The sequence below is a fragment of the Malus domestica genome, chromosome 11, assembly GCF_042453785.1.
Source record: "Malus domestica chromosome 11, GDT2T_hap1".
Classification (NCBI taxonomy): domain Eukaryota; kingdom Viridiplantae; phylum Streptophyta; class Magnoliopsida; order Rosales; family Rosaceae; genus Malus; species Malus domestica.
In genome coordinates, this window is record NC_091671.1 from 7,262,663 (window position 1) to 7,287,994 (window position 25,332).

General features: G+C 39.8%; 1 protein-coding gene and 1 long non-coding RNA gene across 5 annotated transcripts; one reads left to right on the plus strand and one right to left on the minus strand.

Annotated features, from left to right (window-relative positions):
- The first annotated feature begins 9,398 nt into the window (after nt 1-9,398).
- LOC103447470 (probable disease resistance protein At4g27220) lies at nt 9,399-25,025 on the plus strand. Of its 4 annotated transcripts, none has more exons than XM_070807693.1 (8): nt 9,399-9,904; nt 9,999-10,084; nt 11,126-11,281; nt 18,915-21,675; nt 21,768-22,451; nt 22,542-23,184; nt 23,716-23,819; nt 24,704-25,025. In XM_070807693.1, exons 4-6 carry the CDS (start codon nt 18,994-18,996, stop codon nt 23,163-23,165), a joined length of 3,990 nt encoding a protein of 1,329 aa, XP_070663794.1. In that variant the 5' UTR covers nt 9,399-9,904; nt 9,999-10,084; nt 11,126-11,281; nt 18,915-18,993; the 3' UTR covers nt 23,166-23,184; nt 23,716-23,819; nt 24,704-25,025. The 4 variants fall into 4 exon arrangements, with proteins under 4 accessions (XP_070663794.1, XP_070663797.1, XP_070663795.1 ...); XM_070807696.1 differs by having other exon boundaries at nt 23,743-23,819; XM_070807694.1 differs by having other exon boundaries at nt 9,445-9,904; nt 10,015-10,084.
- LOC108172778 (uncharacterized) lies at nt 16,263-17,977 on the minus strand. The gene is made up of 4 exons (XR_011572915.1): nt 17,520-17,977; nt 17,311-17,358; nt 16,648-17,032; nt 16,263-16,481 (listed from the first exon to the last, which is right to left on the minus strand). It is a non-coding gene; the product is annotated as an uncharacterized lncRNA (long non-coding RNA).
- Nucleotides 25,026-25,332: the final 307 nt, after the last annotated feature.

Sequence of the window (25,332 nt, forward strand, 5' to 3'; positions counted from 1 at the left end):
TTGTGGCAGACAAATAAAAAAAATGTGAAGAAAAAGTGGAAGAAAATGAAAAAAGTGTTGTTTGCTATCTCTACGGCTGTGGGCTCTTTTTTGGCTGCGAACGTTAATTTGGGTGTGTCCCGGTCGGGGGGATCTGGTGGGGTGGACCATATTTCGCGGTGGTGTGCTCCTTCCTCTCCTCTTATCAAGATAAATGTTGATGCCAGTTGGTCTAAGGTCTCTAAGATGGGATTTGCTGGGGTGGTTATTCGGGCTGCGGAGGGGAGGTTTGTTGCCGCTGCAAGGTACCCTATTTCTGCTCCCTCAGCTGCTGCAGTTGAGGCTCTTGCTTTGCTTCATGGCTGTGAATTGGGTGCAGCTTTGGGTATCCATGCTCTGATTATTGAATCTGATTCTCTTGATGTTGTTAATTGTCTTTCTGATTCTCTTGAGATGGGCAGTTGGGAGTCTTTCCCTGTGTTAGCTCGGGTCAAGCAGCTTGGGGAGGCTTTCCAGTTCTCTCGCTGGTCTTGGATTCCTCGATCAGCAAATAGTGTGGCGCATGAGCTGGCGTCGGTTGGTTTTCCGAAGATGAGTGAGTTTGTCTGGGTCGAGAGGCCTCCATCTTCGTTGGTCTTTGTCTTGAACAATAACGGGCTCCCGTGTCCTCATTGACTCCTATTGGTGGTGTTTGGGGTGACGTCTCCACTTGGTGGCGATGTCTCTATTGTATCCCCGTTCACTACTTGTTTTCCTGATCTTTGTTTGCCTCTCTGTAGGCTTTCTTGTTCTTTGGCTTTTTTTCCTTGCTGATAAAAAAAATGAAAAAAGGAATGGAATGAAAGTGGGGAGTGTGGAGATTAGGATGTTCCTCGAAATGAGGGTTTCGTCTATCCACCGGAGGGGTTCCGTCTAGATCTCTGGAAGGGTTTCGCCTGTCCAGGCTCTCCCGTCTCGTGTTGGGGCTGTGATTCTGGATTCTTGGTACCCCTGTTAGGTGAGTAGTTGGGAGGTGAGTTCAGGAGGTCTGGAAGTGTGAATTTAGGGGATCTTTGGCGGGATCTAGGGTTTCCAGGGGGTAGGCGGAGATCTCAAGGGGGTTCGTCTGCCTCGGATCTGGTCCTTCCGGTGCTGGGTCGGTGAATCTCGGTATCCTTGTTCGGCGAGCATGTGGGTGGAACGGCGGAGACATCGAGGGGGTTTGTCTGCTTCGGCTCTGCTTCTTCTCGTGGTGGGCGGTGTATCTCGGGTCCTTGCTCGGTGAGCAGGTGGGAGGAGAGCTCAGGCATTTGGGAAATAGATTGTTAGGATTTTCGGGCGGGATCTAGGGCTATCAGGGTATTGGTGGGTCTAGCTCTGGGGGGTGCTCCTAGTCTCTGGTGTTCGGGATTGGACTCCTGGTGGGGGATTGGCCTCGCCCGGGAAAGAAGGGGAATGTGTGATCATGGGTGAGGATAAACCCAAGAAGGACCTAGAGGATCTGGGCTCTTGGTTTGGGGCAAAGCTGAAACTGTCCGAGAAAGAGCTTGGCGGAATATGTATTCAGAGGAAAGATGTAGAGGGTGCTCTAGTGGGACTCCAATACACTCTGATTGCAGAAGTTCTTACCTCGAAAGAGGTAAATGGGGAAGTTTTCATAGATTGTTTCATGTCTCTGTGGCGAGGGAGGGAAGGCGTTTCTATCAGGGACATTGGTGACCGGAGATTCCTAACGAGATTTGCCGGTCAAAGGGATCTTCAACGAGTGGTAGATGCAGATCAACCGTGGCACTTTAAAAATGATATAGTCATGGTTGCGGAGTGGACGAACAGTGGGCTCAACAGATGGGCTTCTCTCTCATCAGGAACGTTCTGGGTGCAGATTCATAATGTTCCTGTTCTAAGCATGACTCAAGCGGGGGCGGAATCCATTGGAGGCCTAATCGGGACGGTTAAATCGGTGGATAAATCCGGCAGTAGAGACTGCATTTGAAGATTTCTTCGTGTAAAAATTCTTTTCAATGTATGTGAATCCCTTATGCGAGGTACTTTTGTTAATTTCCCTGATGAAGGCAGAGTGTGGGTTGATTTTAAATACGAAGGGCTTCCTAAATACTGCCTCATATGTGGTCTATTGGGACATGCTACTCGTGTGTGCAAAGGCTCCCAGGAGCTAGGGATGATTGAAGGGGAAACCTCTGAAGAGTTGGGGGAGAGGTTTGTGTTTAAGGGATTGGATGCATTTACGGATCTGAGGGGTAAATTATTAGGCGCGGGGGGCAGTACTAGGACTCCTCGAGGGTCTAGAAAAGGACGAAAGGATACGGGAAGATGGAAAGACGATCGTAATGAGGAACAAGATGGAGGAAAACGATCGGGCCGATCATCCACAACCTCGGGCATGGGAAGTCACTCACAACTGGGGGCCTCGAGATCGTTCAGTGGGAGTGACTATACGGACACGATTCTCGCGGAAGAGGTTGACACTGCCATATCACCAAACAAACCCCGCTGGTCTACAAGCAGACTGAATAAAGAGAGACTTAACCTAGCTGACAAAATTCGTCACCAACGTCAGGAGGAAGATGATGCAAGAAAGGCTAGAGAATTAGCTTTCGATGCAGGACTAATTGGTCCAGGAGGAGTGATTGCGGAAGGTGCGGAAAACGTTATTCTCCACGAAATCCTTGAACAGGAGATCTATGGGAACTTGACCGGGGTGTCAACTGCAACAGGGCAGAGGTTTGACTTGAATAATGCTCCATTCATTATGGAGGGAATTGGTGATGGAATTCTAGACAATGGAGAGGAGGTGGGAAGGCTGATGAGTGTAGACGGTGCTGCTGAGAATGGAATTAGTACGGAGGATGACCCATTTCAACTGGGTCCTATCATTCAGGCAATAACTATGGAACAGAAAGGGAGAAAACGAAACATTCAGGAAATGACGCTCTCATCGACTACTACTACAGAGGAGCCACTAGCTACCAGACCGAGGAAGGGGTGTTTCTTTAAAGAGGCGGAGGAGACCAGCCGTAAGGGGTCCCCCACACATCCATGAAGATAATCACGTGGAACTGTCAGGGTATCAAGGGTGACCTGACAGTTGACAACCTGCTGGAGCAGAACCGGCTTCACACCCCTGACATGGTTATTCTGCTGGAAACTAAGAATAAAAGTAGGAGTTTTGCCCATCTGAAAAGGAGACTGGGTATGGAACACTGGTTCGTTGTTGAGCCTCGCGGCATTGGAGGTGGCTTATGTGTTTTCTGGAGAGATGCGACCTCTGTGGTGTTAATGAAATCGGAGGACTTTTTGGTGGAACTCAAATTGTGGGATGAGAAGATGAACTGTAACCGGATGTTATTCGCTATTTATGCTAGTACGGATGATAAGAAGAGAAGGGAGCAATGGAAAGAAGTTTCTAAGCGTATTGGACAAGAACGGGACCGCTGCCTCCTCCTAGGAGATTTCAATGATATTCTTTGTAACGAAGAGAAGGAGGGAGGGAATTACAGACCGGCTGCTAGTCTACGTGACTTTAGAGATTTTGTGGCTCGTGACGAACTTATGGATCTGGGCTATGAAGGTTACCCCTTTACCTGGAGAAATAAAAGAGAGTCCCTGCCTATTCAGCAACGCCTTGACCGTGGGTTGGCGACCTTAGGATGGTATGAAATGTACCCCAACACAATAATCAAGCATGTGATATTGGAAGGATCGGATCACGCTCTTTTGATTCTCTCAACTGATAAAGGTCCAAAATGGAAGGGAAAGCAATTCTCATTCGATGGGCGTTGAAGCAAGTCGGAAGAGTGTCGTAATTTGGTTGGGGAAGATTGGAGACTTCAGATTTATGGCTCACATGCGTACCGCTTTTGTGAAAAATTGAAATATCTTAGAAGAAGTTTAAAAGCCTGGTACAAAGGAAGAGGAAAGAACTCGTTGAAACTGATTCAGCATCTGAAAGAAGAGATAAGGGCGGCCTACGAAACTAATGAGTTTGCCTCTAAGGATGTTAAAAAAAAAAAGAGGGAGCTCTTTGATGCTCATCAGAAGGAGGAGGCTTATTGGAAAGTTAAATCCAGGAATCAATGGCTACGCGAGGGTGATAAGAACACCAAATTTTTCCATGCCCAAACGCTAAAAAGGGGCCCGTTTAATACGATCCGAGGAATAGAGGACGCCCGGGGGATCTGGCAGGAAAGTTCTGAAGGTATTGGTAATACGGCTATTGATTATTTTACTGATCTTTTTCAATCCTGTCAGACTAATCTGGTGGCGGAAGTTTAGAGTTGCATGGAGGGTCGGCTCTCCCTAGAGGACAACCGAGGTTTAACTACTATGGTCTCCGAATGTGAAATTTTGGAGGCTGCTTTTCAAATCCCCCCTACTAGATCTCCGGGTCCTGATGGCTTCTCTAGCTGTTTTTACCAAGATCACTGGGACACGGTCGGGTCGAACGTAGTCAAGATTGTTAAAGCATTCTGGCACTCGGGTTCCCTGCTGCGTAAACTCAACCACACCAATGTTGTGCTTATTCCGAAGGTGAAGTGCCCAAAAAATATGACGCAATATAGGCCTATTGCTTTATGTAACGTCATCTACAAGATTATTGCCAAGGTTCTCACTAATAGGCTTAAGAAGGTGATGCCGAAAATGATTGGGGAGAACCAATCTGCCTTCGTGGCTGGGAAGCAAATCCAAGATAATATCCTTGTGGTGCACGAAGTCCTCCACTCCTTAATCCACCAGAATAAAGGAGACCAACCTGGGATGGCTATCAAGCTCGATATGGCCAAGGCATACGATCGAGTTGAATGGGATTTCCTATTGGGAATGATGGCTAGCCTGGGTTTCGCGCCTATCTTCTGCAGCTGGATTAAGGAATGCATTTCTACCGTATCATTTAGTGTCCTCATAAACGGGTCCCCAACGGGTTTCTTCCGGCCGAATCGGGGGCTCATGCAAGGCGATCCCCTATCCCCTTTCCTGTTCCTCCTCTGTACTGAATGATTCTTTATGTTAATCAGGAGAAGCCTGGAAAGGGGTGCCCTCCACGATTTCAAGGTATTTCCTACTGGTGTACCGATAACGCATCTCCTGTTCGCGGATGACTCTGTGGTTTTTGGAAATGCTTCTGTGGAGGAGGCGGAGAGCATAGTGGCAGTTCTACAGATGTATGCTCGGGGCTCCGGTCAGATGATTAATATGGCCAAAAGTTCGGTCTTCTTCGGTGCTAATACCCCGAAATGTCAGAAAGCCAAAATTGTGAACTCCCTGGGGATACAGAGTAATCAGGGATTTGGGAAATATCTTGGCCTGCAGGCCGATTTCGGACACTAAAAAAAAGCTGTCTTTGCGGAAATCCGGGATAAGATTGAAGCTCGCTTGTCTGGTTGGGCTGAACAGTACCTGTCCCAGGCAGGAAATGAGATCCTTGTGAAATCAGTTGCTATGGCCTTGCCTAACTATGCTATGAGTTGTTTTAGACTCCCCATTGGAGTGTGTCGGGATGTTGAAAGAGCTATTCGAAATTACTGGTGGCGTGGTAATGAACAACGTAAGGGCATTCACTGGGTCTCCTGGGATCGTCTCATGAAACAGAAAAAGGCTGGTGGAATGGGATTCAAGGACATCCAATGTGTCAACCTTGCTCTTCTTGCCAAGATCGGATGGCGAATCACCCAAAACCCTTTGTCCCTCCTAGCTTCGGTTTTGAGTGATAAATACTTCCCGGGGAAAAGTTTTGGAGAAGCTCTGAAAGGGAAGAATACCTCATGGGGCTGGAAAGGTCTCTTTGAAGCCCGGAAAGTGCTTAAACTTGGTCTTAGATGGCGGGTGGGAAATGGGAAAAGCATAAACATAAGGAAGGATCCGTGGCTCCCTAAACCCTCAACCTATAAAGTCATCCCGAAACCAATTCTGGAAGGTACAATGGTATGTGACCTGATCGACCCTGTTACTAACTCTTGGCGAACGGACTTGATCGAGCTCGGGTTTCAGCGGGAAGATGTATTACCGATCTTAAGCATTCCACTCAGCCACCCTGGCATAGATGATAGACTGGTGTGGCACTACACTACCAATGGGATTTTTTCAGTTAAAACTGGGTACAATTTGGCTTTAAAACTGATGGAAGAAGGTTCTTTGGGAAGGAAAGGGCGCGGTGGCCCTAGTGAAAGTAACAATTTAAATCTGGTATGGAATAATATCTGGAGTCTGCAGGTTCCAAATAAGATCAAATGCTTCATTTGGCGATGCTGCAACAATGCTCTGGCGGTTAGAAGGAATCTTAAAAGACGTCATATGAGAATTGACAATGTTTGTGGTGTTTGTAACGCCATTAATGAAATTGAAAACCATCTGTTTTTCCGTTGTGAATTTAGCCATGTCTTCTGGTTTTGTTCTCATCTGCACCTAAATTCTCACGCCCTGGAGGGAAGTGACTTTCTCGAAAGCTGGAGCAACTTTTGTGCTCAAGTGAAGGAGAGGAATAATGCGGATGACATCCGTCAAGAATTTGCCTTTGGCATGTGGAGATTGTGGAAGAACGGAAACGATGTGATATTCAAAGGGATATATCGCCAGCCTTTGGATATCTTGGAGGCCTGGAGGAAGAGTACTAGCGAGTACAAAGACTGTTTGGCGCGGGAAGAAGATGACAACAGACCGAGGCTGCCGATGACAATTAAGGCTTCAGAATCTTTTTGTACTAAATGGCAGAAACCTAGGTTCGGAACTATTAAGATTAATTCCGACGCGACCTGGTGTAAAGATACGATGCATATGGGTTTGGGTTGGCTGGGTCGGGATTTTGCGGGACTGCTCCAAGCGGCTGGGGGGATAGGCTCTGGTTTCTGTCATAGTGCCGCGGCTGCTGAAGCTTCTGCCATCAGGTATGCTCTATTGGCCTGTATCGAACATGGGTTTAATGACATCATCATTGAATCTGATGCAAGGTTGGTTATTAAAATGCTGAAGAAGGAAGTGTTTGTAGATTTTAGTATTGAGTGTATTCTTGGCGACATTGAGGTTCTAGTGCATAAGCTGAGGACTGTCTCTTTTGCTTTTGTGCCTAGAGAGGGCAATCGTGCTTCTCACTCGGTGGCTAAGTATGCCTTTAAGGAGGGCCGCTCTTTTTCTTGGGATTGTATTGGCCCTTAATTCCTGTTTAATTTTCTTGCTAAGGATGTAAACCTTTATATTCGTCTTTAATATATTTCTATCTTTGGTTAAAAAAAAAAGAAAGTGGGGAGTGTGGCCAGTGGCCACGTGAAGAAAAGAAAAAGAAAAGAAAGTGGTGGCGGCAACCACATGTGAAATGGCATGTACCATCATGTTAGCAGATCCAATAAAGGTGGCCTTTTATATCACGATAATATAAAAGTTGCGCGTCTTTACATTCTTACGTGAATTCGAATATTGTTAGTGTCGAGAAGTAATGTACTTGAATGGATGACCATAGGTTGCATTTTGCAGTTAGTATTTGGCATTATATGTCGTTTTGTATCGGAAAATTATAGAGCTATACAGTTGAACTGAATCACAATTGAATTGAAGGAGAATGAGTGTGCGTTTTACGTTGATTAGTTTGCTCACGATCTGCATTCTACACTTGTAGAGATGGCAAATGATCATTCTGAAATCTATTGTCTCTTTACTTCAGTTGCTAATTTGGCAAAATGATGCACCAAGCCAAAGTTTGAAACCAAACCGAACTGAATCCTTTTGGTTATCTAATTTACACTGAAATGATGCACCAAACCAAAATGTGTATTCTAATTGGTGAGGTAACATAATATGTCCTTATTTCCAAAAAAAACATAATATGTCCTTGTCCATGATAGCATTCAACATTTAAATTCTCTAACAAGTTTGTGACAACCCGTTCCGACTTTATCGAATTTTAATTTTGAAAGTGAGAATTGACTTAAATGCCCCTATTGGGTTCAGCTGACACATGGACGTTTTGAGCCAGTGTTTAATTTGTCTCATTTCGTAGTATATCGAGATGGTACTCATCGTTGCTAACGCGTGAGTGCAAACTAGACCCAAATTGAATTTGTAACAAAAAAACTACACTCGTTTAATAAACGGGTAAATATGTACACAAAATTGTGTGAAATTCACAGAGTGTGCATGTGAGAAACTGTAACCATTATCCTTTCCGAATCCTTCTCTGAGTATTGCGTGAAATATCAATTCATCATAATCGTTCACTACACATAGAAATGATTTTAAATATTTTATTCTTTTTCCAGCTTGCACGCACAAATAACGGGCCCCATTCTTTTTTCGTCACTTTGTATCAGATGCTTTATCCATCTAAAATGGATCATTATTGATTGAATGATAACAACCACCACTCTTACATCACACAGTACATAAAGACTTCATTATTTATTTAAAGTATCTGTTAGCTTTTAAAAATTTGTCATGTTGTGAGATTTTTCTTCTGTTAAATCACTTTTTGTTTGGTGTGTGAGAAAGTGAAAAGTTTGTCTATTTGTATGATTTAAATGTATGAGATATGTGTGTGTTTACTATGCTTTTAGCTGAGATTAATATCATATGTAATGTCGAATTGGATGTTGTGTATAACTAAATTAGTGTAAAATATTACTTTATGAGTGAGTCACGAGAGCAAATCCCATGCGAGAATGTGTGCGTTGAATGTATTGAGATATGCAAAGAGTACAATTATAGCAGTTGCATTGTTAATTTGATGCATTTACTTATGTAGTTTTAATTTTGGCTAAAAAACATTATTTTAAAGGATAAAAAAATTAGCAAAGATGTGTTAAAAGTAAAAATAAATGTGTTGATAGTATCATTATTTTAAAATTGTTCATTCAATTTGCGTGACTAACGATCTCAAAATGAATAAATTTTACCTTACTTTTGGGCTTGCCTCTTTACTTTACTTTTGGAAATAACTGCACACTTACTTTAGTATGCTTTTAACAAACTATACTTTAATTTGTTTTATCTTTAATGAAATTAGTTGTTTGACCGAAAACAAAAGAATAAATTTTTTTTTGAGATATTTTTACACAATGATAAAAAAAATACGCAACTCTAATTGCGATGCTTCTACCGTGATATGATGTAAATTGTAATGCCACGAGAGAGTGAGAATGGCTCGAGCCATGTATACAAATGACAAAACTGATCTTGTTGGGTTTAACGGAATTTTACATGGACGTTTGAGCCAATGCGTAATTCGTCTCATTTTTTAATATATTTGAGTACTCATCGTTAAGAATGTAAATATAAACTAAATCCAAATCAGACTCGTAACAATTTAAAATTTGATAACAAGCAATAAATTTGTATACTTGTGTAAATTCACACGTGTGCACAAAAGATAGTGTCGGCAGACACTGTTAGAGAAATTACCTATTAGCTTTTGAAAATTTGTCCCGTAACGGAAAGTCACCCCACCAATCAATTGCACTCTGCTTTTTCTCTCTCTCTCTCTCTCTCTCTCTCTCTCCTCTCAGTGTTGTCCTCCTACCCTGTAACATCTCTCTCACTCACTCAAACCTCTCTTTCTCCCTCTAAAACTCTCCCGTCCTCTCTTCTCTCTGTAACGCAGCAAAAGTCACCAAACCTCGACGAATCAACGCTCAAACCACCACCACGTCCACCCTCTTGACCTCGCGAGCTCGAACCCGAGCTCCGTTTCGTAGGAAACCGAAACTAGAGGCTCTAGCTCGAAGCTCCGACGAGAAAGAAACTTCCCGACGAAGTTCCCGACACTTTTCCGACCGCTCCACACCGTATTGGAAGAGTTGGAAGCCACCACAGAACTCCCTAACGTCACTGGGTCAAGTTTGAGGCAATCCCCAACTCGAAAACACCCGGCTTCGAAGCTTTGGGTTTTTTTGCGGAGACTTTCAGGCCAATTTCAGTACACGTCTGCTTTTTGGAGTTCCAAGAGGTATAAACTTGTTCCTTGTGCTTCATTTCCATATAAAGAACGTAAAAAATGGTTGAGAAATGAGCAAGTTATGACCTTTTGAAATTGTCCTCAGTTTCCGTCGATTTCAGGGACCTTCCGGCGTGTTTTTGGCTAAATCACGGCGAGTTAGCCGTACCAATTTGTTCATCTCATTCCGAGGTATCCTTTCCATTCTGAATCACTCAATTTAGTTGAGATATGTGGAAGTTATGATGATTTAAAAATTTCCCAGAAAACCGGTGATAAACTGCATAATCCGGCGACCCGCGACCGGAACCTGGTAAAAAGTAGATGAAAAAACGCAGTTCTAATACAACTAAAACACGTAATTGCATATCATTCCTAAAACACAGTGAAATTTGTGAGAGTGGCCTAAATAGAAAGAAAAAGATATGAAATAAAGTTCCTTTGAAATCGTAACCAGTAAAAGACCCGATCATGTTCAGGAAAGGTAACATCACATATCCAACTTAAACTAGGGAATGCCATACTTAATGTGATCATAACTAATAACTTTTATTTTTTACAAACTGCTAATAACTTATAGAGTAAATTTATGCAATTGTCCCTCAATTTTAGTCAAATTGGAGCAATAGTCTTTCAATTAAAAAACCATTACCATTGGTCCCTTAACTCATCAAAATGTGTAGCTATGATCATTTTCTTTAACTTCATCAAAATTTGGTCAAAATGAGTTATGTTGGAAAGACCATTGCTACAATTGGTTTAAAGTTGAGGGACCATTTCTCCAATTGGATTAAAGTTGAGGGACTATTTCTCGAGTTGGATTAAAGTTGAGAGACTATTAATAATGTATTTTTATGTAGTACGGGTACATTCTGCACAGCACACCCTCACTATTGGTTTAAGGGCTGGTTTGGTATTGCTGTGCTTTGAAAAAAAACTGTTGTGAGAATAAGCGGCTGTGCTGTGAGAATAAGCGGTTGTGAAATAAATCAGCAGAGCGTTTGGTAAACTTTATTGTAAAAGTGCTTTTGGAAAAAAAAAAGCAGTCTGATAGTGAATGTAGTAATTCCTAATCTTATAGTTTGTAAAATTATCTTTCCCACCTAGAATGTGAATAAGGGGTACATTTTGCACAGTGCACCCTCACTACTAGTTTAAATGACATAAGCTTTGGTTTTATTTATTCAAATTTGTGCTCATCATCTATACTTTATGACTTTCGTCAATTTCCAGATGTCGGCTAGTACGCCTTGACTTCGGTTGGGATGTGTCAAAGTTTGTGAAGCACCACTTCCAGTTCCAAGCATATGATTTGGTGTTGAACAAGGCATAAATTTCATAATTTCACTTTTACTCTGGACAGTTGTATTGTGTTGACTTACAATACAGGTACTACATATTTCTCGAAAACTATTTCATTCCAATATTTGTTGTTTTAGACGTTTGTTTTTACTCTACCTATCCAAGAAATAAAAGTGTTGATTTTACATTCTAGTACCCACCAAATACTATATTTCAGCTGAGCTCCAATACTAACAAACCTAAGGAAACCATCACCTATTAAAAGATAATCAACTAAAAGTGAGCTAATCCCCCTTATAATCAAAATTTTATTATTTTCTAAACCGAAAAAAAAAATATGGATTGGGGTCGCTAGTAGAAATGAACAAATAAAAATATCATGTGACAGTGAGTTTGGGGACCATACAAATGCATGTGTTATGTTTATCATGCTATATAGAAAGTTTGAAATCGCTTCTGTGATGCAATGGTGAAATGTAAACTATTCAAAATTTGCATACTGTAAAATAATAATGATAAAATAAATATACACATGCACTAAAATGATCAATTGAAAATATGATTGTACCCTCAAAGTTCAATTTTCTTTAACTAAAACCCACCATAGTATATTCTCCTAGCAAAAACTTAATAACAAGGCTCCAACTCAGAAATTTTCTTAATTAAGTTTGACTTTTGCACAATTTTGTATTTTTGGATGCCTAAAATACACCTAATAACTTATATCGGATTGAACACAATATTTAATGTCATGATTTCATTGCATATTAGTAATATAATGATACGATACTATGGATTTCATCCGTTTTTTTAATTTCCTTTTAAACTCCTTAGTTGCTTTTGGTATATACATGAAATTAGGATTGCTTTTGGTTTAGTTTTTCCCTTTTCAAAATGTGTGAGGATTACGACACATATATAATAACAATAACGTGTTGAACTCAATAAAAAAAAGGCGCAATTACAAATGTATCTAAACAAATATACCAAATTGCCTTTGATGTTCTATTTTTTTTGTAGAAATTTCATCGTAAGTCCGAATTCAGTTTCACTTGCGCCCACTCGTTCGTATTGATGAGCACTACGAGGATATGCTAAAAGGATGGGTCTATTCACTTTGTGTGTGTGTTTAGGTCAACCCCAAATAAAAAAACTAATTAGGCATTATGCCTAATTAGAAAATAATAAAACATATGGACCAACTTGCCCAATTGTTTAACAAGTCCAACGAAACGAGTAAACCATCATTATAACAGTCTGCAACCTATGATACTGACACTTGAAAACAAGTTGTGAAGTCTTGAGGGTGCAAAATAACCATTTTGCCCCTCCTCGTGAAACATGTGCAACTCTTTAGTAAGGACGAGTACTATCTCAAAACGGCAGAACATGGACAAAAGTGAAAAGAACTCAAATGTCAATGTAGAATTTTCACTTAGCCCTTCAGGGGCATTTTCGTAATTTTACAACGTTAGAGAATAAAATACAAAGGACAAGACGTAACAATCTACCTCTTTAAAAAAATTGTCCCTAAAATTTCATATCATACATACAAGATCTTGCTCGAAGAACAAGTATGCATACAGAGCTCTCATGTGCCTTTTTTGTCTTTGCGTCGCTACCTGACGCTTATCTGGTATTATGGTATTGTCCATCTCCATACCACCTGTATCCTAGTCCTAAGGCATGACTTCTTGGTACTACGTAGTATTTCTAGTAGAAGGAACCATACCGTCTGGATACTGGTTGACAACTCATAGATACTAAACTTGGTAGTGGATAATGCAACACCATCATGGGTGGGCTGTTGATGAGGGTTGCTTCCTATGAGTAAGTTTGGTTGATAGGGAAATGCTCTTATGAGTTGATTTCGTTGTTTTGGGGCACACTTGGTAGCCTAGTATTCTTGCTGACCGCATATGTGACAACCTATACTTCCTTCTTATACCTGTCGTAATGAGGGGTGTTGCATCGGAAGCAATTCTTGCACCGGTGTTACTGGAACTACCATAAGGGTGGAATTTAGAAGCCTCCCAATTTACTTCCAAAATCGGGTTTACTGGAATTCGATTCTCCACTAGAAGATCTGAAATTATAGCTGTTTCTTTTGAAAAATTGGTTCTGTGGGGTTTAAAAAGAACACGAGTGTTCTTTTGTCAAGTGCTACCACTCTCATCATTAACATTGTCACTCTAGACATTATCAGAATTATCAACGCAAAGTAAAGCCTTGTAGAATTCCTTGGATGTCGTACATGGTGTAGATGCTGCAAAGAAACAAAATTGCTTGCGGATTTGTTATTTGAACTGGTGGAGCCTTTTTGAATGGTTGGTAGCGATTGTTGGACAATAGCAGGACAATTCGCTGAACTTCTGATGGTACTTAGCTACTGATATTTTGCCTTGTGTAGGTCCATGAACTCGTCTTTTTTTTCTTTCCCGGGTCTTATACTCCGAATACTCCGCCTGTGTAAGTTTATCTTACATTGTCGGTCCCAAGCCCAGATAAAGGAGGAAGGGGAGGGCGCTAGGTAGTTGATAACTGGTACTTCTATTTTACGTCGAACCTTACGATAATGAATCCTGAACGAAATTGCTCTAAAGCTAGGTCGTTACTCGTAAGTGGTGCGTTGTGTCCTGAGCACAATGATAAGTGAGCAAGGGTCGCTGTATCTCCACCGGCGCTTGGATGCAATGTTAAATGAGCAATGGGGCCATAAAAACTTCTTTTTGAACGACTTCACTCAAAGTTGTTTGGAAGCATCTGCTCCTATCAACTTTGACCTTATTAGACGGGGGGTGGTGAAAAAGCTAGGACAAGAGGGTAGAGAGTTCAAGAGAGTTGCGTTTAGGAACGTGGAACATAAGAACCTTAATGGGAAAATCTATGGAAATAGTGAAAGTTATGGTGAGGAGAAGGATAAGTATTATGTGCCTACATAAAACTAAGTGGGTTGGTCTTAAGGCAAATGATCTTGAAAACTCAGGTTTTAAACTTTGGTATTCGGGCACAAATAGAACGAGAAATTATGTTGGCATTATCGTGGACAAGAGGGTAGGAAATAGAATTATGGCAATCAAGATTGTAATAGGACAAGAACTCATCAATGTGATTAGTGTGTACGCACCTCAAGTAAGGTTGGAACGAGTTTGAAGGAGAAATTTTGAGAAGATCTTAGAGACTTGGTGCAATGAATCGCTTAGACGAAGAAGGTATTTATATGAGGAGATTTAAATGGACACGTGGGCAAGGGGATAGGCCATGGTTTTGGGGAGAGAAATGAGGATGGGGAAGTCATATTGGATTTTTCAGTGGCATACAATATCTTCTTAGCCAACACCTTCTTTAAGAAGGGAGAAGAACATGTGGTAACCTACAAGAATGGGTCATCAAAAACACAAATAGATTTTATTCTAACGAGGAGGAAAGGGGATCGTATAACTTGCAAGGATTGCAAAGTTATACTGGGAGAGTGCTTGGCTAATCAACATCGCTTGTTGGTGATGGATGTACATATCAAAAGAGAGTAAAAAGAACAAGACCTTGAAGTGTCCAAAGACTAGAAGGTGGAATCTAAAAAGAGAAAGACAAGTCATTTTCAAAGAGAAAGTAATTACCCAATGCGTGTGGGATAGAGAGGGGGAATATGCGCCCACATGGATATTAAAAATTAAAAATCAAATCCCAAACTTCGCCCTCCCTCTCCGACACCCCTCCCCTAATGCCTCCCACTTTTCTCTCTTTACTTCCCCGACCCACCCAAAATTGCATGTCCTTAGTTCACCCAAATTGCATATCCCACAAACCAGAAGGTCCAAAACTTCAAACATCAAGAAGTCGAATTTCATATGCTAATATAGAATAAAATAAAGGAAACTCTTACCTTCCAATTATCAGAGACAGAGGACTGCCACTACTATTATTGTGAGACAAAGGAGTGAAATCAATCAATGATTCAGTGGAACTTCTTCAGGGCAAATTTTGTAATTTTTATTTTTTGGGAAACAAAGAGTACAAGGAGTGAAAGGAAAAAGAACCTCAAGGGAGGAAGCATCAATGAAGCATAGATGGATTAAAAAAATGGTTTTTCCTCCAAAACCCAGATGGAAATTCAATATTCAGAAGAGAAAATCACCAAAAGGGAGAAAAAATGAGGGTTTTTCTTAATCCCCAAATGGTGAAAAAGTTTTTTCTATATTTTCTTAGTACCAAGAATTTCTAACCCGACCGGCGAGCGAGCAGTGTAAGCCCCCCGAACCGTACTGCATTGAATTGGAGTGGCTGTGACTCAGCGTCATGGATCAGACCCACGTCCACCTCCAGAGTTGTAAAACGAGGAGGCCGAGAGCGAGCAGGAGCGCGAAATCATCTGACCGTTGATCAACGAAGAAGAAGAAGAGGTTGAGGTAGGGCTGGGTTCGGTTCGAAACGGTTCGGTTTTTTGCCAAAACCGAAACCAAACCAAAATTTTGGTTCGGTTCAATTTTTTTTCGATTTTTTTTCGGTTCAGTTTTTTTCGGTTCGGTTTCGGCCCAGTTCGGTTTTATTTTTTATTTTTTATTTTTGAAATTGAATAAAAATTAAAATCTAAAATTTTAACATCTCTAACACAATCATAACATAAGCATTCCTACACAATGAAAATAAATATTTAAAGTTCAACTAGAATCATCAATTAAATCTTCCAAAGTCCAAACTTAAAAAAATATCAAAGTTTAAGTCTTCAAAAAGTCCAAATTTAAAATAAACATTACACTAAGTCTTCCACACCTAAAATAAACATAACAAAGTCCAAATTTTACAGAAATATTCCACTTAACTCAAATTATAAACTCAAATAAACCTTCAAGATTTCATGTCTTCTACGCACTTCTTCTCTTCAACTCCTCAAGCTCAACGCTTAAGGCCTAGGAGGCAACATAGCAAATTAACAATGCAACCGTTATGAGCTCATCAACCTTCCTACTGACCTAACCTAAGTTTGACATGCGCGGGCTTCTTTGGGCATGGAATTTCACTTTCAAGATATATTGGCACTTATGCACCGTATTTTTAGGCTAAATATATATAACTTTTGAAAAGAAAAATCCAAGTCTGAGATAGAAGGCCATTTTGTAAGAAGTATTCACCCCATTTTTAGCCGGCTATTTGGCTCAGGGTGCAGTAGACATAAACAAAATGAAGCCACTTTCGGCCATTTCAGCAGCAATTGAGGAGGAAGAACTTGATGTCTAAGACTAGACATTGTCCTGCTTTTTTCTTCTCTTGAGCTAAATGGACAAAATAACTGGTCACAAGCACAACCACGTTAGTCCACAAAATCAAAAACAAAAACAAAACAACTCCGAACAAAATCATCTTTTACCATTTATATAAAACGATAATTGAATGCATCTGAAGATCTTATTTAACTTATACTACAGATAAACAATTGAAAGCTTTTATTTATGAACCTCAAAAAGAACCCCTAATCGGTAAATGTCTGAAGCACATGAACTTGATCCACCAGAAACCTCTTCGGGACTATCATACCATAGCAGATTAACAATGCAACCATTATCTTGATCTCCTAATCGGAATTCTAATGGATCCAACAGAACTTAGAATTTCATGCCTAATTGAAGCCACTTCACTTCTCAGCTCATCAACTTCCAAGTGCAACCTCTCATTTTGATTTCGCAAATGTTGTATCTACTCCTTTGCAACTGCAAGATAGTAAATAAACAACAAAATTTGAGCTGTAGTCATAGTTATGGGAAAAGAAATACCAGATTCATAATACTTGAACTTTTCTTCTTGTTCTCTACCAATTTCATCCAACTCCGACCATTTCTTCATCTGCCATGGCATAACAACCACCGCAGATTAGGAAAAAAGGGCGACAGAACATATTTAGATTAAATAGAAATATCCAAATCAAAGTATAGGCAGCACGTAGGTCCTTACAAATACGTTTACAATATACCCAAAATTCAGAAGTACAAAAGGACAATTACTTTCTATTTCCCTAACCTCAAATTTCTCCCCTGAGCAAATTTAACATACAATTAACTGATTAAGCAAAAAAATGAATGAGCAAAAAAAATTGTAAAGAAGTGGGAAAGAACACAGAACACCTTGATTTTTGTGTACTTTTCGTAGAGTTTGGAGTAGAGAGCTTCCGTCTGCGAACGAACAATATTCCAGAAAAAATCAAAATATAGAAAAACAGTAAGAAGTAATTTAGGAATGTAAAAATGGAGGGGAATCCTATAGTGGACTGGTAGTACACTCAAACATGACAAACAAAAAATTAAACACAGAGAAATGAGAGTATGAGACTAACCTTTTGCAGTTGAGACTCGAAACGGCAAGAAGAAGCTCACGGCGAGATGAAGGACTGACGGCGAGGGGCAGGTGTGAGAGATTGAGAGTGAGATGGGTCGCGCTGTCGCGGGTCGCCTGGGATTCAAGACCGAGAGAGACAAAGAGTTTAAGAGAGACAGAGAGTGATTGAAGTTGAAGACCGAGAGAGAGAGAGGATGAGGCTAACCTTTTGCTGTCGAGACTCGAAATGGCGAGATGAGAGACTGACGACGAGGGCGCGGTGTGAGAGATTGAGAGTGAGAAGGGTCGCGCTGTCGCGGGTTGCCTGAGAGATTGAGAGAGATAGAGCGATTGAAGTTGAAGACTAAGCGAGAGAGGAATCTCAGGCGGCGCGAGAGGGTTACTGGGTTAGGGTTCATGGAGGGAGAGGCAGGGAACGAGAGAGAGAAGAAATGAAAAATAGAAAAGTGTGGCTGCTACTACTAGTGGCTAGGGTTAAAGGATTTTGTTGATTTCTCAACAAAATTAAAAAAAAAAACTCTTAAATCCTGAAGGCAGGAGGGTTCGAACCCATTGCCTCCAGCGTGAAAAGTTTCACTTAAACCAACTTGGCAACATATTCTGTTTTGTTATGATTGTATGACTAAACTATTTATAATATTGAAAATATAATTAAATATATATATCGGTTCGGTTCGGTTTTCGAACCTCAAAAATCGAAACCGAACTGTCCAAATTCGGTTCAGTTCGGTTTTTTTTCGGTTCGGTTTTTTTCGGCCTCGGTTCGGTTTGGTTGTCGGTTTTTTTCGGTTTTCGGTTTTTTGAACTCACCCCTAGGTTGAGGAATAGGTCCACTAGTCGGGCTTGGCGGGGACGGAGTTGAGGAGGAGGGAGCATTGGGAGGCAGGGGTGGAACGCAGGCCAGGTGAGGAGGAGGAGGGGCTTGGATTTGGGGGGTCTGAATTTGGGCGATGATGGTGAGGAAGGCAACTGTGAGGAAGACAATAGGGTTTGGGATTTTTCTTTTTTATAAATTTTTATTAGTATTTTTATATTTCTATTTTTTTGAATATTCATGTCGGCCTATATTGACATGTGGCGTCCAGTTATTGTTCACATAAGCACCACGTCATCAGTTAAAATAGATTCTAATGGAAATCTAAACATATATATGAAAGTGTAACTTTAAGTACCAAATTGGAACGAAAAAAACTTAATGTATGAAATGTTGAAAACCAAGAAACTTCAAGATAGTAAATTGAGATTAACCTTTAAACATACAATGATCTTATATTCAAATACTATAAAAGCGTCAGCACACAATTTTTTTTTTCCATAAAATAAAAATACAACCTAGATTTAAACATGACAAAAATATCTGATTATTAATGTTGTGTTGCTTGTTTTGTTTTAGGCAAGCACTGAGCACGAGACTTACAAAAGCTACCAACAAAGAGGAGCATTACAGCCGTAGTCTTTGATTTCAGAAGGCAATGGAAATTATAATTGCAATTGCCTCAAAAATTGGACAGTACTTGGTCAAACCGATAGGAAGAGAGTTTGGCTATTTGTTTAATTACCATTCCAACCTTGAAAGTCTTCAGGCCGAGACAAAAAAGCTTTTTGACAAGAAAAATGGAGTGCAGGGATTGGTAGATGCTGCCAAAAGGAACGGTCTAATCATCAAACCTGATGTTCAGAGTTGGCTACAGAATGTGAACGACGACATGGTCAAAAAAGTGTTGCAGTTTGAGGTTGAAATTAACAAGCGATGTGTGTGTCAATGGAGCCTGAGTCGGAAAGCCTATAAGATTAAACAAGAAGTTCTTCAGCTCCAAAACGAAGGAACATTTGAAAATGTGGCCCATCCTGCACCTCCACCAGCGATATGGTCAACATTCGAAAAAGGATTTAAGGATTTTCAGTCCAGAAAGGCAAACATGAATGAGGTGATAGAGGGTTTGAAGAGGGAAGAAGTACGTATGATCGGGATTTGTGGAATGGGGGGTGTGGGTAAAACCACAATGATAAAAGAAATCATGACAAGATTGGCAAAACTGAACCTGTTTGATAAAATTGTAATGGCAACTGTGTCTCAAAGTCCAAGTATTAGGACTATCCAGTCGGAAATTGCAGACGAAATAGGTTTGCAATTTAAGGAGGAATCTGAGTCCGGAAGAGCACGAAGGCTACATGGGAGACTCATGGGCATAGAGAGGATCCTGATTGTATTAGATGATGCATGGACAGAGCTTGGTTTTGCGGCTATAGGACTTCCTTACGGAGATGCTCATAAAGGGTGCAAAGTTTTGTTGACATCACGAGATTCGGACGTTTGCAACAGGATGGGAAGTCAACAAATTATTGCAGTCCCGATTTTAACAACAGAAGAATCAGAGGAGCTGTTTCGAGAAATGGTGGGTGAATCCTTTAATGATCCTGATTTACGTTCCACTGCAAAAGATGTATTGAAGGAATGTGGAGGTTTACCTATTGTAATTGTAACTGTTGGAAAAGCCCTAGAAAAGAAAAACAAGCATGAATGGGATGATGCCCTTAATCAGTTGCGAAATTCTACCCCAGTGAACATCCCTGGAGTGAATGACAAAGTTTATTCTAGCATAAAATGGAGTTATGATAGATTGGAGAGTGATGAAGCCAGGTCATGTCTTTTACTTTGTTGTTTATTTCCAGAAGATTATGATATTCCAATTGAGTACTTGGTTCGATATGGGTGGGGTCGAGAATATTTTAGCAGCAGCTTTACTTTGGAAGATGCAAGAAATAGAGTGCATTCTTTGGTTGGCCAACTAAAAAGAAGGTTTTTGTTGCTGGATAGTGGCAAGGGTAAGTATACAAAAAAAGTTCAGTATACGAAAATGCATGACATAGTTCGCGATGTTGCTATATCGATTGCTTCAAGAGATCCACATGGATTTCTGATAAGAAGTAATGCTGAAAATAATGGGTGGTCAAATTTAGCTACGTATGACCATTACACTACAATCTCACTTGTTGGCAAATTGGAGATTCCGGTTGGTTTGAAATGCCCAAAACTTGAGCTTCTACAGACGATGAAAGGACGTTTTTCAAAAGGTAGCATGGACATCATTTGTGATGCGATGAAAGAACTGAAGGTTTTAGCTTTGGTGGGAATGGAAATGGAAGACCTAGGCTCATCAAGATCACTAGGAGTACTGAAGAACCTGCGGACCTTGTGCCTAGATGGGTCTAAATTTGATGGCATGTCTACTGATGTTATTGGGAGTTTGGAGAATTTAGAAATCCTCAGCTTTCGGGATTGTCGTTCCATGCGTGAGTTGCCGAGGGAAATTGGACGACTTAAACAGTTAAGGTTGTTAGATACGACAGATTGCAGGAATCTTGAGGTGATTCCACGTGGTATCTTCTCCAGCTTATGTAGACTTGAAGAGTTGTATATGCTTAATAGCTTTACGAAATGGGAAATTGGAAGAGAAAGAGAAGAAAAGGGGATGGCAAGCATTTCTGAGGTGATGTCTCTGTCCGATCATTTGAAGGTTCTATCCATAAATATACCCAGTGTCATCCACTTGTTTCCAAAAGACATAGTCTTGAAAAGCCCGACAATAAGATTCGCTATATGCTTTGATACATGGGGAGGGCATATTTCGGAGATGAGTACTTATGCATTCGAAAATTGTTTGGAGATTAGTGAAAGTGATGCAAGGGAGTTGGAGAGTCAAGCAGTTAGACTTTTGTTGAAAAAATCTAAAAAATTGTATTTGCACAAAGTTAAGAATTTATCTGTCCTCACTGATTTAGACCATGAGGTATTTCAAGATTTGAATGATTTACGTCTTGTGGATTGTCCAAATACCGAGTATCTTGCAAATGGGACAAGTGCGACCCAGCTTCCGGATAGCTTTTTGACCAACCTAAGATTCCTTGAATTAGGAAGTTGTCGTGTCTTAAAATATGTCTTTTCACTATCAATAGCGAGAAACTTGGTACAACTCCAGGAATTAAATATTGGTGGATGTAATCAAATGGAAGAAATTGTGTCGAAGCAGGGGAGGGAACATGAGGAGGAAGCCGATATGATATCTTTCCATAAATTAACCAAATTGTATCTCTGGGATCTACAGAGTTTGGTTAATTTCTTCCAAGCCAAGAAGCTATACTCCAACCAAGAGGTATGTCCCACTCTCCAACTCTATGATATGAGGAGGCAGCCGATATGTGGAAATTTGAAATTGTTTAACTGATAATGATTTTTCTTTTTCAGGAAACAACGGCAAGGGTTGAGCATCAATCTGCAGGCATATTTGAAAAAGCAATATTTCCATCAAAGTGCATTTCATGGTTTCCAAGTTTAGAAGAGGTACAATTGAAGCATATGAAGTTTGAAGGCGTGCTATTTGATCTGAAAATCCATATGGTTATGGATGGGCAGACAACTCCAATATTTCCTCAGTTAAGTAAGTTGGATATATCCGGTGGTTCATTTACACACTTGTGGAAAAACATTCCGTTTGGATTTCAAGGCTTCCGAAATTTGAGAAATTTGAAAGTAGGTGGATGTCGTGGTCTAAAATATGTGTTCTCGCATTTAATTGCCCGAGAACTTTTGAATCTTGAAGAGGTAAAGATATCTGGATGTCCGGACATGGAAACTATAGTAAGAATCACAGAGGAAAATGAAGAAGAGGCGACAAAATACATGATTTTGTTTCCGAAACTGAACACATTTGAACTAGAAGACCTGCCTCGTCTCACAAGTCTTTGTCCAGAGGGATTTACATTTCTATGGTCATCCGCAAAAAATATGCACGTGAAAGAATGTGAAAATTTGAAGACATTGGGTGCTGTAATTCCACAAAGAAAGAAGTTAGAGAATAAGTCTGAGAAGGATTCAAGAGCAAACGCACACCGCTCCATTGAAATATTGCCACGTCCATTTAATTTGGAGGTAAGCTTTTAAATCAGGTTCAATTAACCTCTACAATTACAACTTTTAATTAGTATTGTATCATCTTGTTGATCGTGTTTAATTTTCTAGGTTACACCAACTAATCTTGAGGACTCAAATGATGATGATAATCTCGAAAATCTTCTTGTCCACGACTGTGCATCATTGGAAGTGATTTTCCAACTCAAGGGACCAAAGCATGAAGAAAGTAGTCACTCCTTTGAAGCATTCAATAAATTGAGGTCCTTATGGTTATATAAGTTGCCAAGTTTAACGCGTCTTTGGGAGACGGGTAGTTCACAACAGATGTTCACAGGTAGCAGCTTCGGAAACTTGAAATCGTTGGAGGTCCATCGTTGCAACCAGTTGAAATACTTGTTTTCTTCGTCCATTGTCAAACTTCTTGTGAGTGTAGAGGACATAAGAGTTTATGACTGTGAGCAGATGGAAGAAATCGTTGCCGCAGAAGAAGAAACAGCTGAAATAATTACATTACCTAAAGTGAAGTCCATCAAGCTTATAAGGCTGCCAAAACTCAAGTATTTTTGTGGTGAAGCTTATACTTTGAACTTGCCGTCTTTGGAGTTATTGAAGGTTATTAGTGTGCAAGACTTAAGGCCATTTGATCCTAAGCATGTTGACACGCATAATCCCCGATTGCAAGTAAAAACCGCATTTCGACAGGAATGGACGGGGACCTCAATGCCACTCTAAGGAATATTTATGACACAAGGTATGCTTTAAATTAATGTTTCTAATTTACAGTCACTTTTGTGTCCACCTGGAAGAATGCATCATCAATATACAACCACTGAACCAAGAAAGATTTTCTCCTAAACAATTACGTCAATATACAAACTTTTAGAGACTACAGTAATGCTTCATGCTGTTTGTTCCAACTCTTTCGATCCATGATGCATGCGTGGGATTTCTAATGTTTTTACGAAGGACTGAAGAATAGCTAGGTTGATAATTTACAGTATGTGAGCTATATATGCTCAATCTTAAATTTCTATTTATTCAATCGACAAATACGTTCTGGTTTCGAGCTACAAGCATAATATGGCAAACACCACCAAATTTTTTACTACAAATTTAGTTAAAGCATAATCAACAGTTCATATTTAGTTTGACAAAAGTGTTCTCAAAATTTAGTCAAATACCATATATATGTGCATATGTTCACACTAAAGTGTATAGTAATTTTATTTTTTAAAACTCAATTCTATCTCAAGAAAACATCTGTCTTTTATTTCTAAAACAGGAAGGATAACGATGACGAATTGTACAGTGAGGATGAAAATGAAGATGACGAATTCTCTGGGGAGGATGAAGATGACTAACAGAATTGATTGATCAAACACAAAGGTTAGCATGTTTCCATCTCCAACTTCTTCTAGGTTTAGTAAAAACCGATGAAATTATCTATAAAGTACTCAAAAAATTATTCTACCATGTTTTATAGAATATATACATACATGGATAGTACTTTAAAAATTGAACAATAAGGATCGTCGAACCACATTCTGCTACCTAATTCATTTTTTCAAGGTACCCAATGCAAGTCGATCTATAATATGCACTCTAAAAGTACTAACCTTGAGAAGCCATTGATATGAACAAGATTGAACCATGATCAGCAACGAACAAGCAAAGATCTTCCTCTCTCTCTACACACCTTGTGCACTTCTATCTGGGGTAGTGTTTTGTGCTAGAATAATGTGTATAAAAGTGGGACCTAAGCCTCATATTTATAGGTGAGAGTATTAGGTTTCTTGCCCATAAAGAAAACCCTAATACAGATCTTTAGCACCTCTAAAACCCATGACCTAATAGGATAGATATTCCCAAAAATTATTGCTATACTTCACCATAAGTAATCCGGAATAATCAAATATTACTTCCTTTCTTTTATCCTTAATCAATTAGGACTCCTAAATAGATGTAAGCCCAATAAAAGTCTTACACAGTTACACCCAATAGCAGTTCAGATGGAAGAAGCTTTTCGGATTAGCAACTGCCTCAAGAAACCTTTATCAGATTCCACGATAATATTGGAATAACCTTTTTCTGTTACAACAAGCATAACCGTTTTGAGAAACACATATACAATAAACATAACCGTAGTGCTAAGTGACTTGAAAATTAATTTGGTCCTTAAACCGCTATATTCTGAAACACATATACAATAAGTATTACCATTTGAACTTATTCCAATTTCAGTGATTTCTAAAATTCTCCAATGCATGCAGGACAAGAGTTTACAGAACGTTGTGGATTCAGCAATTCGTTTACCATATCATATGTACAAGCCAATAAAAGGTCATTTGTTGCACCAGAATTTCATTCCAAAAATACCATTTATGTTTGCTTATTTGATGTATTATAAATTTCGATTGCGATTATTACTGTTTGTTTCTAAATTAGTGTTTGCTTATTTGTTATGGTAATTTGGAAAAGTTGTCTCTAGCTACCAATATTTGCATTTCAATTTATAATGCTAAAAGTTCTGTAATACCATAGACGTGTAAGATGAATGACATGCTGGTAGAATGACACGTGTAATATTGATCATGTGTAAGCTAAATAATATTATGATACACTATAATAATATGATCATTCACTATAAGGCCTGATATTAATTCATAAAATCTGGTTTTCCCCTAAACGTAACGGAAATCATATTTATCTAGGCATGCTTAATATTTGATAAAGAAAAAAACATTTCTTAAATAAATGTCCACTCACACCTCCGGCTAGCTCTCCCTTGAGGAGCTTTGTCTACCAAATAGGTAAGTTCAAACAACTTCAAGAGAGAATTTCCTCCACATTAAGTCTTAAACATCTACTGGACAGCAGGCAATTCAAAACCAAAGTAAGC

What these genes read in the sequence shown, in the direction of transcription:
- LOC103447470 (XM_070807693.1), top strand. Translation starts at nt 18,994, where the DNA reads ATGGAAATTATAATTGCAATTGCCTCAAAAATTGGACAGTACTTGGTC. An exon ending in AGCTATACTCCAACCAAGAG is followed by an intron (nt 21,676 to 21,767) that starts GTATGTCCCACT and finishes TTTCTTTTTCAG; the next exon opens with GAAACAACGGCAAGGGTTGA. An exon ending in CACGTCCATTTAATTTGGAG is followed by an intron (nt 22,452 to 22,541) that starts GTAAGCTTTTAA and finishes TTAATTTTCTAG; the next exon opens with GTTACACCAACTAATCTTGA.